At 41.1% G+C, this 18,704-nt stretch overlaps 3 protein-coding genes across 6 annotated transcripts; 2 read left to right on the plus strand and 1 right to left on the minus strand.

The window, feature by feature from the left end:
- Positions 1-35: 35 nt before the first annotated feature.
- Positions 36-3,002, minus strand: atp5po (ATP synthase peripheral stalk subunit OSCP). The gene is made up of 7 exons (XM_040119829.1): positions 2,892-3,002; positions 2,558-2,608; positions 2,342-2,452; positions 1,963-2,092; positions 736-848; positions 466-552; positions 36-303 (listed from the first exon to the last, which is right to left on the minus strand). Exons 1-7 carry the CDS (start codon positions 2,916-2,918, stop codon positions 193-195), a joined length of 630 nt encoding a protein of 209 aa, XP_039975763.1. The 5' UTR covers positions 2,919-3,002; the 3' UTR covers positions 36-192.
- On the plus strand, positions 2,039-9,455 carry LOC120785263 (serine/threonine-protein phosphatase 2A catalytic subunit alpha isoform-like). 3 transcript variants are annotated; one of them, XM_040119827.1, is made up of 7 exons: positions 2,039-2,142; positions 5,962-6,171; positions 6,252-6,425; positions 6,530-6,619; positions 7,291-7,452; positions 8,437-8,555; positions 8,683-9,455. In XM_040119827.1, exons 2-7 carry the CDS (start codon positions 6,055-6,057, stop codon positions 8,753-8,755), a joined length of 735 nt encoding a protein of 244 aa, XP_039975761.1. In that variant the 5' UTR covers positions 2,039-2,142; positions 5,962-6,054; the 3' UTR covers positions 8,756-9,455. The 3 variants fall into 3 exon arrangements, with proteins under 3 accessions (XP_039975761.1, XP_039975760.1, XP_039975762.1); XM_040119826.1 differs by lacking the exon at positions 2,039-2,142 and adding an exon at positions 4,987-5,499; XM_040119828.1 differs by lacking the exon at positions 2,039-2,142 and adding an exon at positions 5,527-5,596.
- Positions 9,456-10,232: 777 nt separating this feature from the next.
- Positions 10,233-16,334, plus strand: sfxn1 (sideroflexin 1). Of its 2 annotated transcripts, XM_040119318.1 has the most exons (12): positions 10,283-10,333; positions 11,274-11,363; positions 12,274-12,443; positions 12,545-12,715; positions 13,185-13,283; positions 13,412-13,487; positions 13,851-13,936; positions 14,137-14,264; positions 14,443-14,492; positions 14,776-14,825; positions 15,882-15,929; positions 16,117-16,334. In XM_040119318.1, the coding sequence occupies exons 2-12, from the start codon at positions 11,361-11,363 to the stop codon at positions 16,211-16,213; spliced, it is 978 nt and encodes a 325-aa protein (XP_039975252.1). In that variant the 5' UTR covers positions 10,283-10,333; positions 11,274-11,360; the 3' UTR covers positions 16,214-16,334. The 2 variants fall into 2 exon arrangements, with proteins under 2 accessions (XP_039975253.1, XP_039975252.1); XM_040119319.1 differs by lacking the exon at positions 11,274-11,363 and having other exon boundaries at positions 10,233-10,333.
- Positions 16,335-18,704: the final 2,370 nt, after the last annotated feature.

An 18,704-nucleotide genomic window follows, 5' to 3' on the forward strand; every position in this document is an offset into this window, starting at 1 on the left:
TGAGCGCAAATGCACAATAACAACAAAGACCATTCTCCATTTTTGTAGTTTTTATTAACATCCATATGAATTAAAGAACAGACAGTGGATTTATGGAGCAACCGCAGTGCTAGAACAGGTAGCAATATACATTTATCAGCGTTTCCCCCCGATGGTCGTCTCTGATCTTTTGCAAAATTAAGTCCACAGGACTTAAGTTTCCCTGATGAGCTTGGTCAGCTTCTGAATCTTTGTTTTGGTGGACATGTCCACATACTTGTCTCCGATACTGACAATCATGCCACCCAGGATTGAAGGATCCGACTGTGAAGAGGTGACAACAGTTGAAATTACAGATGACTCAAAATTACATTACATTACTGTTAATTCACTAAATTGGTTTGTTTCACCTTTACTTATATTACGTTGAAGTAACACCAACTGCAGAATGGTAATTTGTATGTTTCTGATGTATTTGCAACGTACCTTTGTTTCCAGCTTGATAGTTTCACCCTTCTGGAGAAAGCCCTTGAGAGCTACTTTCAGATCAGAGAGATTAACTTCATCCAAGGGCTGAAATGGATAAATATTCATTGCATGACTGTGCAATTTATCCACAGTACACAATAATGCAAATAATGTTTCAGTGACTAATACATAACTGGGGCGGTTTATATGAGGTCATTTGTTTTGAGATGTGGCAGATTTAAACAAGGATTTACAGGAATATAGCTTGCATGTCCACCCATTTCATACCTGAGCAGTAGTGACTGAGCAGATGACCTCTCCACGATGAGCACTCATCATCTTGCCAAAAGCAGTGATAACATCACCAGTTATAGTAAGACGACCATTCTCAGACAAAACATCTGCAAAACAGAAAGCAGGATACAATTCAGAGAGATTCACCACTGTCATGTTTTTCCTGCATTAACAGCTGACAGCCTCGAGTTAAGACTTTATACAGTTAGAGAACATTATTACAGTGTACAGCACTATTGGATTACATTAGTTCAAAATAAATATCACCTGTCATTTCATCCAACTGGTTCTGTTATATACATTTTTCGCTTAAATGTCAAATTTTGAAACATAAGCGCCCAACTTAATTTACACCATGACCAAAATCAGTATAGCACTCCTATGCTGAATGAGCCATAGGGTTTGTGGAGTAATGCTGCTGGGGGGAGTGCATTGTGGAATTTACACTTGGTCTATTGAAAAGCCATTTTATCTACAACATTTATATTTGAGAACATGCTTTTATAAAATTTCAGTTTTCCCAATTAACTGAAAGCCTTGCACAACATATTTCATATCTGTGTTGCCTACTGTAGTCATTAGGTCTTTTCCCCCAAAAAATGGTTTGTCTATACCATTCTACCTCAAGACTGTATTAAATTTCAATTTGACACCGACCATAAAAAATGTTTGAAGTGAGAGACTCAAACTTATCACATAGAAGAAATTAATAAAATTGCATGTTTAAGTGTATTCATTGTGCTACAAGTATCACATTATTTCTGAGAATAAACAAATATGTAAAATGTGAATGATTTGCTGGTTGGTTCCTATGAGGCCTATTGATGAGGATGTCTTTGTAGTAAAAAAGTAAATGTCTTTGTTTTATTGTCTGGCTGGTTGACTATTTTGCTCTTTTTACTCATCAAGTTTAGCAATCTAAGTGGGATATGCTAAGAAGCACTTGTGTTACTTAAAATTCTTGTAATCTATATTGACCTAACCAAATCATCTTAAACTTATTTTGTTTTAACTACGATATGTATGAACACTACACTACTCTACTCTACTCTACTCTACTCTACACTCTCTCTCACACACACACACACACACACACACACACACACACACACACACAACCTACTATGGTCTTTTTAGCTATGATTAAGATAATGCTACGTTACTGCTAGGCCAACACATAGCACCAATGAGGCCACTTAGCCCTTGTCAGTGACCACTCACTGATGAGGTTGATGGTGATGGGTGAAAGCTTAGCCTTTGCAAGAGCATCACTGAAAGTCTTCTGCTTGATGCTGCGCTTTACATGAGGATTCATTACAACGCTGGCAATTTTGGGGTCCTTGATCATGGTCTGAAAACAAGAAGGAACACATAAAAGTTGATTGAGTGAATGTACTAGAGGTAAGGCAAGTTGGGCTGAAGCTACAGACCATTATTCAAATGCTTTATTACTAAAATATAAAGTACATTTAGACATCTTTATGACACTTAAAATGAATTACCAACAGTATTTTCCACATCACTTTGTCATAAAATGCTGATGAAAACACCATTTTCTTCATTCATTGACCTGCAATTCAGGGTCTTATTTCTGACTTACAGACACTTTTCCAAGCTCCTGCTCAACTTGGTCCAGTTTGTTCTGCTTACTGGCAGCAGAGAACAGAGCAGTGGCATAGCGGCCCTCCACTCCATACACCTGGATGGGAGGCTGGAAGGAAATAAACACAGAGATAAACTAAACTGCGGCCACTGACTAATTCTGTTACAATCTGCAGGCAAGCGGTTGTGCTCCGTGCAGTTCAATGTTATTTACCTTGACCAGCTTTGCTGCAGGTCTGATCACAGAGGTGCTGAACTGGCGGACCTAGAAATGAAAATTGAATGATCTCAACACAGAGAAACCAGAACTTGAGCTGATGAACTCTAGGCAAGCTCTGTACCATTTACGTTAAAGACAGCTAGCTGGTAGGCTAACACGTTAGCAGTCATTCAAGTGCAAGGCCTCGTGTGAATTTGTTGGACATTTAGCGCTACCTCCTGGTCATCAGGTGGACTATAATACTTGAAACATGTTTTTAAGCTATAAAAATTTCCGTCAGAAGTATCATATATTAACTCAAAATCACCCAAATCATTAAATGTCTTACCTGCTGTCCTAGCATGAGTGCTGCCATTTTCTCCTACAGCTGTCCAGAGTAGAACGAATGACTGCGCATGTGCGTTTGGGAGGAAGGCGTGTAGCTGTGGTTAATGTAGTTTTTCCAGCACCGCGCATTCTGAAATGTTTATATATGCTAGAAAAATATCTCAAAATGATAAACTTGATAAAATGCTTTAATAGCACATAACTTAGTGGATTTTGTATTATTCCAGAAATACGTAATTTTATAAGTGCATTTATACAAGTGGCAGTTCATCAGCTTCCTACCTGACATAATGAGCTACATTTAGCTACATAATGAGCGCATTTATGTTACTGGTAGACTCTGACTGCCCCCCCCCCTATTTTACAGAATGAGCTCACTCATTTGACACTGACAAAACGACCTTAAGCATACTGGTAACCAACTGTGACACATATGTCCTAACAGACGGAATAGGATACCTCACCTTTTCCCCTGAGAGAGCCAATGAAATTGTCACAATACTGGCATGTGTTTGTGTTGTTTTTGTTTTTCTTTTCTTCTTTAAATCATGGTTATCTGCAAGAGGTGGCTGAACTGAAAAGCCATTGGCTATGACTCAAGGCATTCATGTGTGTCTTCAGATATTGTTGTTTTCTGGGTTAGAGCAAATGGCTTTGCAGTTCATATCATTTGGAGATATGAATGTATAATGTGATGTTTTTAAGTGCTGGTTGTACCTGATGAAAAGCCATCTGGCCCATAGAGAGCTTAGTGGGTCTGTCCAACTCTGTTCCAGATCAAAATTATACAACTTCTTACACTTGTATCAACATAATGACCATTTTTGTCTTTTATTTATAGAGCACTTCTCAAAACCGGGGTTACAAAGTGCTTCTCAGACACAAAAGATGATAAAGCAATTCAATAATTAAATACAACAAACACAAGCAAAAAATTGTTGCTAAGAAATAGGAACAAATCAAGGCAAAGAAGCACCAGTAAAATGTCTTTGAGAATATACAGGTTTTTTGAAGCACCTTACAAATAAAACTTAAGTGAGACCAGTTCAAACTTTATCCAAATGTAACCGATTGATGGGCCAGTCCTGAAATGCAATGGTGTCCAGTGTAACAAACTTAAAAAACAGCACTGCCACAAAATTTGTTTTAGTAGCTGGGTAGAGCAAAAGCTAGCTTATACTCATGGGTGCAAAAAACAGGCAATCTAGCAGTGTTTAAGCAACTAAATTAAGATGGCTGAGGGAGAGATACAACCTTGACATATTATCACTTAACAAAATTTTTATGGCTAATGAGTTTAGGTAAATATAGTCACGTGTACATTTCCATAGAAATCATAGTATTCACTTGGAGTCATGTTTGCCCGGCTGACGAATGAAGCATTCATTCTCCTTTAACTCTGTTTTGATCTCTACAAACTCCTGAGAAAATGGTTGTTTAGCTTGTTAAATTTCAGAATTTCTTCACAAACCATTTATTTTAACTTGGTACAGGGCATGTGTACAGTCAGTTTATATGAGTTTTTTTTTGTTTTTTTGCTGAAAACAGCGCATGAGCGTGTTCACACATACCCATACAACAAATCTGTGGTCTGTTAAAACCAAAACAATGGCCTACGAGAGGCTAAAAAGCTCAGCAGAGCTGCAAGATGGATTGATAATTCTCTGTCAGTCTGAGCGATACCATGTCCTACTTATATTATAGCTCACTTTTTCTCTTAATTTCTAAGCTACGTACCTCCTAGGTCTGATTTAGCAGCTACGAAAGCTCTCTATTTAGCTTTAAAACTACTACTACTACTACAGTAGTTACTACTACTGCAGCTGGTATCGCTGATAGCTTACGGCTTTCCATGAGCACCAAGCCAATTCTCCCCGGCTGTCAAATGTTTTTCGGTAAACCTCTTAGTAGGCCGAGCAAAATTTTAGTTACATTTAAAATTCCTGTCATATATTAGCACCAAGTGCTGAAACCTACTCACCTACTGGCTTAGCTAACCTGCGTTATTTTATTTTCGGTGACCAACGGTCGTACCTGACTCTTCCCGGATTTTTCCCCCCAGCAGGGGGCAGCTAAACCGGCAATTTTCACTTTTAAAATAACCCGAGACATTTTCGAAGGGCCCAGCAGGAATGCGATGGCGGACGTATGGTTTGTTGCTCAGCCTCGCTTTGGGCCACAGTCGGCAGGGCTGGGTCTACTATATCTGTGATCTGCCTTCACAGTCTTTATGACCTTGGTCGTTTGACGAGGAGAAGGACACCGTTTCTGTATCATGTGAACCCCACCAAACTGTATGGACGCAGGACAGCTGACGCATACGTTTTTGCGGAGCACGCACGAACGAACGCACACACACACACACACACACACACACACACGAAAGCCGCGAATGACCAAAGAGCTTGCCAGGACGCAACCGGTCCATCAAAACGTAACGAAATAGCGAGAGATTTTCCCGAGGAATTTTAAAGCGGGTCGGCTCGCTAGCTGACGGCAAACCAGGCATGGACGACAAGTCATTCACCAAGGAGCTGGACGGATGGATTGAACAGCTAAACGAATGCAAACAGCTCACAGAGAATCAGGTCAAAGTCCTATGCGAAAAGGTAAGGTTTGCGCATGAAGGCAGCAGAGCTATTAGTATCTGACTTTAGCTTTCGACACCGCTAGCGGACCGTTAGTCGTCGCAGCTCCTGGCGTAGTGTAAGTGTTGCCCGGACTAACGTCAGCTACTGCATTTGGCCTTGCTTTGGAGAACATCCATTTGGCCGCGGATGCATGCGGCGCATTGCTAAGGGAGCCCACTCGGTGGGAAGATGGAGGGGGATGACTGCAAATATGTTTTCCCTAGCAACGCCCACTCCTGGTACCTCTCCACCACTGGAGTGCACTGGCACTCCGACGGCAAACTGTATCATATCCTGCCGTATCCTTGACGAATATTCATTGTTTGGCTTTAATACGGCTTGTTCACAACACGTGCCACCTGTACACTCCTACACTGCACCGTACTCTGTGTTACCCGTTAATCAGCATCGCCCCGTGTTTTTCTTGCTCCTCCTTTTAAGGCCAAGGAGATCCTGACGAAGGAGTCCAACGTGCAGGAGGTGAGGTGCCCAGTGACAGTCTGCGGGGATGTCCATGGTCAGTTTCATGACCTCATGGAGCTGTTTAAGATCGGAGGGAAGTCTCCAGACACTAACTACCTGTTCATGGGAGACTATGTAGACAGAGGCTACTATTCTGTGGAAACGGTTACACTCCTGGTTTCTCTGAAGGTAAGAAAAAAAAAAAAAAGTTTATGTTGTAAAGTGGTAGATTATTGTTGCATCGTGCTTGTAAATGCATTTTGATGCAGGTAAGGTATCGTGAAAGAATCACAATTCTCAGAGGGAACCATGAGAGCAGACAGATCACACAGGTATACGGCTTCTATGACGAGTGCTTGAGGAAATATGGAAATGCCAATGTCTGGAAGTACTTCACGGATCTGTTTGACTATCTGCCCCTCACTGCACTAGTGGATAACCAGGTGAGATTGTCGTGTTCACATGTAGCACCCGCGATGCACCCTGTATAGCACAGACACATGGCCTGTGTCTTTTATGTATTTACGTTTATCCTTTCATCTTTAAGATTTTCTGCCTCCATGGAGGATTGTCCCCTTCAATAGACACACTAGAACACATCAGAGCACTGGATCGCTTGCAGGAGGTTCCTCATGAGGTGAATACAGTCCATGTAAATTCCACTGTGATTTCACACTAGAGGCAGTTATTTTGCGTTCATGACATTTGTGTGTCTAAAAACATTTATATTAAAGAGTAAGCAGGTGACTGTAGTAGCAAGGATGCTCTAACAGTTTCACACTATTTCTATCAAAATTTGCTAAGCATGCACATTCAGTAGCTTCCATTACAAAGTCTGAGCTGAAACAGTTAGTCTGTTAATTAGTTACGTCAACCACCGATAATCAATCAGCAGCAAGTTTTTAATAGCTATTTCTGGGGGTATTTTATTCAGTTTTATTTGTTAGAGAAAGTAGAGAGATGCATCAAAGGTCCATTTCCATATTTGCACCTGAGACGTTGTAGGTCATGGTCGACAACATAACGCCTAATCCACAAGGGCGCTCCACATTTATGTTATCTTTTAGCAAAAATGCGAAACATTCACCAGTTCTAGCTTCTAAAATGTAATCCTTCTCTGTTTTTCTTAGTCCTCTATGACAGTATAGTGAATTCCTTTGGGTTTGAACTGTTGTTCAAATAAAACAAGCAATCTGAATATGTCAACTTGGTCCTTGGGAAATTGTGATGGACATTTTTCACAATGTTCTGACAATTTTCTGCATGTTCAATATACTAAACAGCACTTGTATTTCCCTCCTGTTTCAGGGTCCCATGTGTGACTTGTTATGGTCAGACCCAGATGACCGTGGTGGTTGGGGCATCTCACCCCGTGGTGCTGGTTACACCTTTGGGCAGGACATTTCTGAGACTTTCAACCATGCAAACGGCCTAACTTTGGTCTCAAGAGCCCACCAGCTGGTGATGGAGGTACTTTAATTTTATGTACACTGCTGGTCATAACATCTCCATTTTTCCAGTTCTTACTGAAATTTACATGTGTAATGTCTCAGTGTACTCTGAAATTAAAGCATAGAACAAATAAATAATTAAGATTTAAAAAGAAAAAGGAATCGTTGAATCTTGAATCCTAAATTTTAATCTAAATCTTTCACTCATTCATCAGCTGAACACACTTGTGACGCTGTTTCTAAAATGGAAATGAAACATTATGAATTCTGCTGCAGAAGTACACATGAATGTGTTGCACTTTGTAGGTTGCTTTGCTCTCACCTTCTGTCCAGTGCATGCAAAACCAGCTCCTTGGGGTTTAAGCCTGGAGACTTTGCTGGTCTTCCATCATGTGAAGCCACCGTCCAGTTCTGTTTTTCTGATGTTTTGGGTCATTGTCTTGCTGTAGGATGAACCCCTGACCAACCAGTCTGTCCTCTTTTGTTACTCGCCTTTTTCACACCATTCTGACAGCAATATACAGTACTACTTCCTGCAGCACAGTATTGTCCTAATAATGCATCAGAAGGTGCAGTAACAGCTTGGTCAAATTTTGTACAGACAGACGGTTTGTAAGTCATCAACAAAAGTTGGGGCTCCTGTAGGAATTGTTTGCAGTAATTTTCAAGGCTTCAAGTACTTCCATTGCCGCAGGAAAGCTGTAAGTTAACCATTTTCTTAATATCTGAAAAACCTGATTTTCAATTAAATTTGAATTTCAACTTTTTTTTTTTACCTTGAGCAGTTTTCCACAGACCTTTTTGCCATTTAAAGCTTTTCACTGGACTTGAACTGCTGACATTTCAATTAAAGTGGAAAAATGGGGATGTTTTGAAACTTTTGACTGGTAGTGTATCGACTGAAAGTAATTATACTTTTTCCTTGGAGACACTGCAGATGCAGCTATGACATTACATGTTGTGAATTTATATAAGGTAACATTCAAGTAATCTCTTAATCTAGGGTTATAATTGGTGCCATGACCGCAATGTAGTGACGATCTTCAGTGCACCAAACTATTGTTATCGTTGTGGAAACCAGGCAGCAATCATGGAACTTGATGACACATTGAAATACTCCTTGTAAGTAAAGGGTTTTTCTATATTAACATAAATGTGTCCTTTAAAAATAAATATTATTGACAACAAATCTCAAAAGTGAGTCGAGGAGTCCTGCCCTTTTTCCTTTTTCTTTCTTTCTTTTTTTTAGCCTACAGTTTGACCCTGCACCACGCAGAGGAGAACCCCATGTGACGCGGCGAACTCCAGACTATTTCCTGTAAAGATTACTGGGGATGATGGCAACAGGCTACACAGAGGCTTGAGAAAAGAGGCATTCATTATCCCATGGACCAAAAAAATGTGTGCCATAGTCACAATGAAACGGAAAACTGTCACAGTTAGCTAAAGGCCACCATCCTTTCAACTTTTTCATCTCTGTGCATGATGTTTTTATTGCTAGAAATGACTGCTACTATGAACCATTACTGTCACAATACCTGCTGGTTTGTCTGGAAAAATGAATGAACTAATGCTGAGAATAACAACTAAATGTGAGTAATCTTTGTGTTAGGGTGTTAATGATGACCAGTGTGTTGCCATATACGGTATTTAAGCTGCATCTTTCACTTGGCATGGCCTCAAATCAAAGGTTGCAGTAAATATAATGTGAACCCTTTTCTTTTTGTAATTGAAGCGCAACAGTTTATTTTGTGAAGTGACATGATAGGATTAGATGTGGGAAATGAATTTGTTCTCTTTGCACTTTTGTATTTGATTTTTATCACATGGCACTGACAGAGTACGTTCTTTTTTATACCCTGTTATAGTGTAAGAAGCTCTGTCTGCTCTGCTGTCTCTTAAGAGAATTAATGTAATTCAATTGAGTAGGCAATATTGGTACAAATGACATCAGTTGTAAAAAAAAAAAAAAAACAAACGACCAAAAAAAACCTAAATGTTTTGCAGCCACAGCTATATGAAATAAAGACTGAAGTTGCTTTGTCACTTATTTCTTTTAGGTACAGTTTGTGACATTATTTCCAACAGGTCTCACCAGTCTCCACTAGATGGAAACAGAATCCCCAAAACAGCCGCTGATCAAGGCAGATAAACAGGATTAATGTGAGTGTTCTGAAAACTGGGTAATTTATTTTATTTATTTATTTATTTTAGGTATTTGCTATATCATGATATTCAAACATGAAAAGGACATAACTGCTGGTTTGCATTATGCCCCACCAAGCTACATGCAACCGATTTTGCTTTTAATTTTGTTTAATATATCTCGTGTTTTGTTTTGTTTTTTATATATAAGCCAAATAATGTTTTTTTATTTTTTATTTTAAGGAATACTTGCTTTTTCACAAGACACTAATGTTCGCTTATTAATGTCAGGCTGTCGTACACGGAGTCATGTGTGTGGAAATTCTGCAAAGTTTTACCAGTCATCAATGATTTACTGCCTGTGAATCAAAGCAGCGAAAATGCCAGAGCACTACCGGACGTAGCGCTCAGCGCGCCGCTGAAAATAAAAGTCATCTGAAGGACGAAGTGAAATGAAACTGAATTCGTCACCTCAGATGTTTATCCAAGATTTGACTGTTTTTAACGGAGAGTAGAAAAACCATGCATTTTCAGAACTTTTTTTTTTTGTCCTGTCGCCACCTGTAATTACCACCCCAGCGTTTGCCGGTGTGAGTGGCCGCGCAGGGACAGGGCTTTTACTTTCTCAGCCAGGTTCCTGACCCTGGCGGAAGTGCCCCTGTGCGCTGTGCTGACGCCGACGCTGCTGCATGTATAATTAGCTGGCTGCAGCCTTTCAGGGACACCTCTTGCGGACCGCCGGAGCCCACAGTGCAGTAAGTAACCGGTCTATATTTTCAAAACGAATGCATCAAGACATGGGGATTTAAAAAAAAAAAAAAAAAAAAAATTTTTTTGAAGAGACCAGCGTGGACTTGCGTCTCAGATGAGGGGGGACTGTGGTCGGACGTGTTCGGCTCCTTGAAAAGGCTGCTGGTTGTGTGGATGTGGCAGGCTGATACTAGCTGAATCTGGGGCGCACAGCTGGACAGTTACAGGACCTGACAGATGCCCTGCCTAATTACCCGTGTGGCCAAAAAACGACGGCACCTGTATTTTAAGTGTTCGGTAACGATTTCGGCGCTTTGCTCAGACGCAGAACAAGACCCCCGGTTACAGTCCAGATTTGACTGGTCTGCGTCGGGGTGAACAATTTAACCGTATCCAGTCACGGGGCATGTTTACCCCCGCGAGCGCGGACAGAAAGCAGCGTTCTCCCCCCAGTGTAACGGATGTCAGACACACAGGAAACGAAGGTTAACGTGATTGTCATCGGATGCTGCCTATGGTGTTTAGGCGATGTCTTCGATTTTCGAGGAGTTGTGAATCGCAGGTTAATGTGTAGCCACGCAGGCCGCCTTTGATTGGTTGGGAGTGAGGGTTTCTAGATCAGAGGCCGGGTCAGTCCAAAGTTCAGTCTTCTGATATCACCTTCATCAGCAGTTTAGTATTATATTAATATTAACGGTATTAAGAGGCGGCTGGGCAGCAGTTCTGGTGTCCCGCAGCCTCTGTGCAAACCAACTCCCACAGTGATTTAGTGTTTTACCGGATAAGGTCAGAAGCAGGGGTGTCTTCTTGCCATCTCGTGAGAACCCCATGGAGTTTAATTCAATTTAAAGAGACAGCACGCCTCCTGCACTACACAGCTACCAGCAAACAAGGGACTTCTCTGTTTGGTTGTCAATCCAGCAGCCATCTTTGGTGCAATTTCAGGTGGAGTTTCGTGATGCCTCTGCGGGTCCTCGCATAGACTTGCTGTACTCTGGTGTCTCCCTGGTCCCCCACTGGAGCACGGAACAAATGGTTAAAAACCAGATCAGACTGGGTCATAGTGACCCCACACACACACACACACACACACACACACCGAGGTGACTGAGCATGCTGCAGGCACATCCACCAAGCCGATGTGTTTGATAGTGCCGTGTCCGCTCACTGCAGGCCAGTCTTATCTGGTTCCAGACTGTTGAACCATAATTGCATAAAGTTTTAATGAAATACTCACCAGTGGTGCAGATTATAAAACCCTCACGTTGCATAACCCACTGTACTTAACTCACAGCACCCTAATACAATTTGTAGTTTATTGCTAAAAATAAAAACTACTGTGTTCAGCTATTCACAGTCGTCCACAACATACATGCAAAGGGCTTTGTCACTTTCCAAAAGCTGCTTTTCAGCCACAGTTTGTGGGTTGGTGTGTGCCAATAATAGGGCTTTGCAATTTAGCGCTTCACAACCCTTGTGTCAGGTCGGCCATCACCATAGCAACATTATGCTGAATTAGCAGCATGGCAATCCAGAGAGAGGCACTTTTTTTTTTTTTTTTTTTTTTCACCAGTCCTCCTTCACTGACTTGTGTCTGCAAAAGAAAACAGGGAGATGAATGGCTCCAAACTCCTGGGGTGAGTGCTGGAGCAGTGCCCTGGATTCCAGGAAAAAAAAAATATCAGTAAATATCAGCCTCACACAATGCCGTCACGAAACACAGTTCTTCTAGATAACTAATCCTAATCAGTATGTTGTTCCAGTGTGGGGGAACTTGTGCTTTAATTCAGCATGTTTGTCTCAGATTGCAATTCCCGCTTCCATTTATTTACTTCAGAAGAAGGTTACTGGAAAATCCTTGAACCTTAAAGCATCATCCACACATGTACCGTTCACCGATTTTTAAAAACCTAATATGATCATTGTAGCATTGTCCTCTCCCCAGATAAATATGGCAGCAGAGCTATCCACTTCCATAAACATCAAGGAGCCCCGGTGGGACCAGAGCACATTTGTAGGCCGGGCTAAGCATTTCTTCACTGTCACGGACCCCAGGAACATCCTCCTCACCAATGAACAACTAGCACACGCGCACAAAATCATCACTGACTACAGGTAAACCAGGCTGCAGCTACAGAGTCAGTCGCAATTAACCGAGAACCAGATATAATTCAGTGCTGTTGTTAGATGAAGTTTGCTTCCCCACCATCTCTCAGGCAAGGTGTAGTCTCTCCGGGGCTGACAGAGGATGAACTGTGGAGAGCCAAATATGTTTTTGACTCGGCTTTCCATCCCGATACTGGGGAGAAGATGATCCTGATTGGCCGCATGTCAGCACAGGTTCCAATGAACATGACGATCACTGGATGCATGATGACATTTTACAAGTGAGAACTTGACTGTAACACCAAGCTTATAGATTTAACTCTATACAGTATTACTAACACTGCCACTATTTCTATTACTGCTACTTATTACCATTACTAATGGGTCTTTTTCTAATACCACAACATTACAACATGTTGCATTAGGAAAATCATAGGTGTGAATAATTTAATTCAGTCTATTAATACTTGTTTCTCGGCTGACAGTATTCCTACAACTTCAAATATTACTACCTGGACATTTTTATGTATCACTGAACGGTATCTGGCAAGGAAAATATTTGTTTAAGCCCAGTAATCCATATTTTTAATGATTGAAACGTTTTCTAATAAAGTCAATTTTCATACTTTCCAACTAAAACCAGCATGCTGGCTGGAACTTCCGACCCTCAGTTGTAACGTAAAGCTGGTCAAATATGATCTTTCCTTCTGCACTTCCACGCAGTCCTTGATTATGACTCTCCTGTTGCAGGACGACTCCGGCTGTGTTGTTCTGGCAGTGGATCAATCAGTCTTTCAACGCAATAGTCAATTATACCAACAGGAGCGGTGATGCTCCAATCACAGTCAGGTAAGAGATGGACATTTTGGCGCTGACACTGGCCCATATTAACCCTTTTAGTTCAACAGTTTATGTGTGGAAAGTTAAACGTTTTTTTTTTTTTTGTGGGATGTGACCGGTGCCTCTTTTGTTTGCAGTCAGCTTGGCACAGCTTATGTGTCTGCCACCACAGGGGCAGTTGCCACCGCTCTAGGACTAAATGCACTAACAAAGGTATCGGTTCATCTAACCCCATTCCACATCTCATTTTAATGTATTTACCTCAGCCGCATGGGTGTGCTGACGCTAAGTCAGCCACGCACAAACAGTCTCTTTGTCATAGAAAAGCCATACTATTTGCAGGGTCATGCTCTGTAATCAGCATGTTGTCATGCCAGCTTTTACAGCGACTTTGTGTCGTACATCCTGGTTTACGGTAGAATAGCCTTCACGTACAGCGTCTGAAATATAACCTGCCATAACCTTAGAGTTCCACTGGTCAGAGAGGTCAGAAATTGGTTCTGCTGGCGGGATGCAGCATTGCCAAGTGTTTGATTTCTTCCCTCCTGTTTTTATGCCTCCTTACTCCTGCTGTAGCATGTTTCACCTCTGATTGGACGGTTTGTTCCATTTGCTGCTGTAGCTGCTGCTAACTGCATCAACATCCCACTGATGAGACAAAGGTAAGGAGGACATGCACTCAGCAAGGTCAGTAGTGTTGTTTTTTTAGCATGTTTTTCAACACACAGTGGCTTTGACCCTCAAAACACAACACTAGTGATTTAAACAGAGCATAACATAATAGAGCATTTCATCTTCACAGAAAAAATGAAAAGGTCAGTTGGATTCCTCTGATTTAGTGTGCCTTGCTCCTTGTCTTCAGAGAACTTCAACAGGGCATTCCCATAACAGATGAGAATGACAACAGGTTAGGAGAGTCGACGAAAGCTGCACAGCAGGCGATCTCTCAGGTTGTGGTCTCCAGAATCCTCATGGCTTCTCCAGGAATGGGTATGAACATCCTTGTGCCATCAGCTCATTTTAAAAAAAACTGCTGTGAGGTTTGTGAACAGCTCTCAGCATCATTTAATTAAAAAGAAAATACAAGTTTGAAAACACCAACTTTGCAATTCCTTAGTAAAATTTTAATTGAAAGTGCATTTTTTAGTAAAATTTTGTGTCTTTGCAGCTATCCCTCCATTTTTAATGAACCATTTGGAAAAGAAGGCCTTTCTGAAGGTAAGCATATTTCTGAATTACTTGCATCCTTTAAGACACAAACTACAGAGGCCTGCATTTGCTTTAGTAATCTCCTCAACTTCATCGTCAGTCACTTAAAATACCATGAAGGTCTTAGCTAAATGGTGGGAACCTGATGTTCCACACTGTCTCTGCCACTTGGCTCCTTTTAGTAATCACACATCACAGGAATGAAAAGCACTGAGGACATGAGGCCACTCTAGTATGGGAATTCACCACTGCTTTTGTGCCCCTCATTCGTTTTTCTGCCTGGTCTTTTCAGAAGTTCCCATGGATGAGTGCACCTATTCAAGTCGGCCTGGTGGGATTCTGGTGAGTCGTCAGAGATGGTCCACCTGATAAAGTGCCATGTCAAATTCCTTTTGAAATTTCAACCTAACCTTTTACAACAAGGATATCGAACCTCCGTAATCCGTAAACACTTATATCACTAAACGTTTCTGTTCAGGTTATTGTGAGGTATCTCTACAGGAACGTGCTCTAAGTGTTGTCGGTTCCCTAGATAATATCATGCAGCTTTATCAGCCTGTCTCACTGTAATTTGGTGCCTGGTTTTTGTAGGAGTTCAGAAATGTAGTCGGTGGCTCAGTAATTCAGTTGTGTTAACAGTAAACTGGTAATGGTAGTCAGCAGGCAGACTTTTTTTTTGGTTGTTTCCTGGCTCCACTGTGCCTCATGTGACCTGGAGTTCAGAATCGCCAATTTAATATCATGTGTAACATTCCTTTAGTTTTGCTCTACTGAGTTGACAGTGATGTGAGCAGCACATCCAGCCAACAGTGTGTCCCGTTGTGCACTTGGACGCGCACAACACAGTAGGACTGCAGTTAATGACGATTTGATTCATATTCATATTATTTTCTTGATTTACTTTAAACTTTGTAATAGGGCTGCAACTAACAATTATTGTCACTAAGGATGAATCCGCTGGTTGATGTCTTGAGTAATCACAGTTTCCTCAAGCCCAATGTGACGTTTGCTGATTTTTGTCTGACCAGCACAAAGATATTACATTTAAAGCGTTATAAAACAGAGGAAAGAAGCAAATGCTCAGATTTTAAAAAGCTGGAACCAGCAAATTCTGGGCATTTTTGATTGAAAAATGACTTAAACGGTTAATTGATTATCAAATAGTTGCTGACTCACTCCTTTTCGATCGACTAAATGATGACTTTCCCAACTCTTTCAGCACCGCAACACAGATTATTAAGCTTGTACACATGAAACAACCAGCTCACTATGACCACGCAACTGACTTTACCCTCGCCCTTGCCCATTGGGTATCTTTTCGTCTAATTAGATGGCGTCAGAACAGTAAGTTCTGGACCGTATCCCTGTGTGTTTCATAGATTTGCGTTTCCTTTTCAGCCTGGTGTTTGCCACTCCACTGTGCTGTGCATTGTTCCCTCAAAGGAGGTGAGTGAAACGTTTCCAACGTGACACTGAGATAACAGTAACCAGCCAGAACCTTGCCTTTTCTCTTGCTGAATACATTCAGAGTGTGCATGATTCTTTTCGGCCTGAACTGTTGCATAATACACCTACGGCGTATGTGTTTGACCCATTAACCCCTGCGTTTCTCCCATTCCACCCCCTGATCCAGCTCTATGTCAGTCAGCCGCTTGGAGCCCGAGCTGCAGGAGAAAATCCGGGCCAACCACCCAGGAGTGGAGAGGGTCTACTTCAACAAAGGGCTATGAGTGTGCAGCCCCCTCATCCAAACACTGCCATAACACAGCTGCAGGCTCGGTCCTCGCCTCTCTGCCAGCCCTCCTCATTCAGTGTGCCAAAGTTAAGTTTGTGTCTCCTCATTTCCACCATTCCGATGGATATCTGAGGACTCCTCCTCTCAGTCATTCTCTTTGTGACGAGATGTTCTCTTCTGTCGATGTGATTTTATTGTACCTGCTAGAGAAGATTTTCTCCGACAGGGCCGGATGAAAAGTGATGTGTATCAACGCAGATAAAGCGGCCCGTCTTAAGATTGTTTTAAGTTGATTTATATATTTTTTTTCTGTGCAGTATTTTTTTTAATTTTTTTTTTAAGTTGGTCACTTGTTGATCGTCTGTTGCTGCCAAATCACACTCATATTCTCCTACCTAAGGTCGGCAGGCAGTTTATTTCCTACCTGATCTTAACATTTATTAGTCAAAGACCTCTGCAGTTCATGCATTTGCCAAATCTGTACTCACATTTTTTTTTTTTTTTAGACCTCTATCGACGATTACAACCTCCATCTCTTGACAGTGTTATTTCGGGGAATGAGATTCACTTTAACTCACTTAAATTCAGTTCATTTTGCCAAATGAGTGACATTCAACAAGCGCTGAGGCCTCCTGACATCTAATCATGAATCTGAAAACAATTGTCCAGGGATCCACCCTATAAAATGTGATGCTATGATGGTGGCAACCATTGATAGGCCAAAACGGTGCTATTTGATGTCTTAATAATCAGTGTTTATCGTACTATTTATTCTGCTTATCAAACATGCATGAACAAACCACTCCTCATATGAGCATCGTGGAATTTAACCATGTTATTTAGTCACACCGAGGCTACGTTCAGGAGAGCTGAACGGTGGTGACATGAAATGTTATTGATGAACATTTCAGCAAAACACACTGGCTCTTGTTTCCTTAATCCTTAATCTTGAGTAGTTAATCAGGATTTTCTGATCTTAGTATTTGATGCCACTAAAATTCAACAACTCATTCATGCCTTACACAGACTTGTATGGTATCTGTCTTCTGTACCTTGATGCAGCATCCCAAGAGGTTTGATTATTACGGCACAGAGTGGCACATTTTAGATTGACGTGGGAGTTTTATCCCGTAGCTTTTAAGGTGGTACAGTACATTTCTATGTACACTTGGCATCAATGTCAGATATGGATATCAGTTGTGGGGAAAAATTGCCAAATGTTCTCGCTATAGTGTTTAGTAAGACAAGAGCTGTATACAGAAGGACCCACATGGCTAGTCTTTGTTTAAACTGCTCCGTGGCCTGTAACCTTGCAGACATCGTCACATGTCAATCACGTAGAACATCATGCAGAATTGCTTTGGTCTTATCCTAGTGAGTTTGAGGGATGTAAAAAATTCCCAGCTAAAACCTTGGATCAGCAACAACCTCCTGCTTTGTGTTCCATTATATTTTTTTTCTCTTAAAGCGAGGAAATATGTACACCTTAGTTATTACATGCAGTCACATCAGCACACACTATCACAGAGCCCTGGCCTGGTGAGCTGATAGAGCAGGTGCAGTCCACTGTTGTAACTTTTGTTCTGTACCTTTTTTGCTGCAGTAGTCCGTATTCAGATGATAACGTCGGTCTGGTATGTTTGAACAGTTGATGTAAACTCTTGTTATATGAGCCTGAGTACCAGACTGCATTCATCCAAAAGGCTGCCATCTTTTTCAGCTGGTGTATGAAGCCGGTGGTCGCATTAACAGCTACTACATTTCTCTGCACATAGTTCAGTTGTAGGCCTGTTTCATATCAGAGAGACTGTACAACAACTCGCCAGATATATCGTTTTTAAATCAGGGATGCGAGTGAAAAAGATGGACTGAAGCCACAAAACTCACAATAAGTATTTAAATCTTTGACCAACCTATCCTCATTTTGAAACTTTAAATGATTTTAAATGTATCTTTAGGACCCAGTGTATGTTAAAATCATTTGGTCCAATTAATGCAAATGTTTACATTTTAAATTTGAAAACATGCTTCTGAACATTGATTTGATTTCATTGCATCTTTTGCTCATGATGGTGTGTGTGATTTCCGTAAGGTGTTTAATGTTTAATATACTGTAAATCTACTTATAGATATTGCTGTAAAAGTAAATTTATTTTAGATGGTCAGTGTTTCCAGAGAGATATGTTGGAGTCGGAGCCGTTCCCTAGATGGTTTGAAGTGAAGTTTGTTAGCCTAGTGTTCAAGGTAACTGAATGTAGCATTTTCCAATTACAGCTGTATGACGGTGCGTTAGTCCAGAAAAGCACAATGTTGTAACAGATTTCAAATGCTGCACATTTTTAAAACTTGTTAAACCTGTTCAGTTTCCTGACCACAATTCGTTTCAGTAATTCATCGATCAGTGATGGACTAAGATCAATTTTGAACTTGACCTTTGGTAGACATTATTTCTTAGCGTCCCTTAACATCTGACTGCATCTAACGAA

The sequence above is a fragment of the Xiphias gladius genome, chromosome 23 (genome assembly GCF_016859285.1).
Source record: "Xiphias gladius isolate SHS-SW01 ecotype Sanya breed wild chromosome 23, ASM1685928v1, whole genome shotgun sequence".
Taxonomy (NCBI): Eukaryota; Metazoa; Chordata; class Actinopteri; order Istiophoriformes; family Xiphiidae; genus Xiphias; species Xiphias gladius.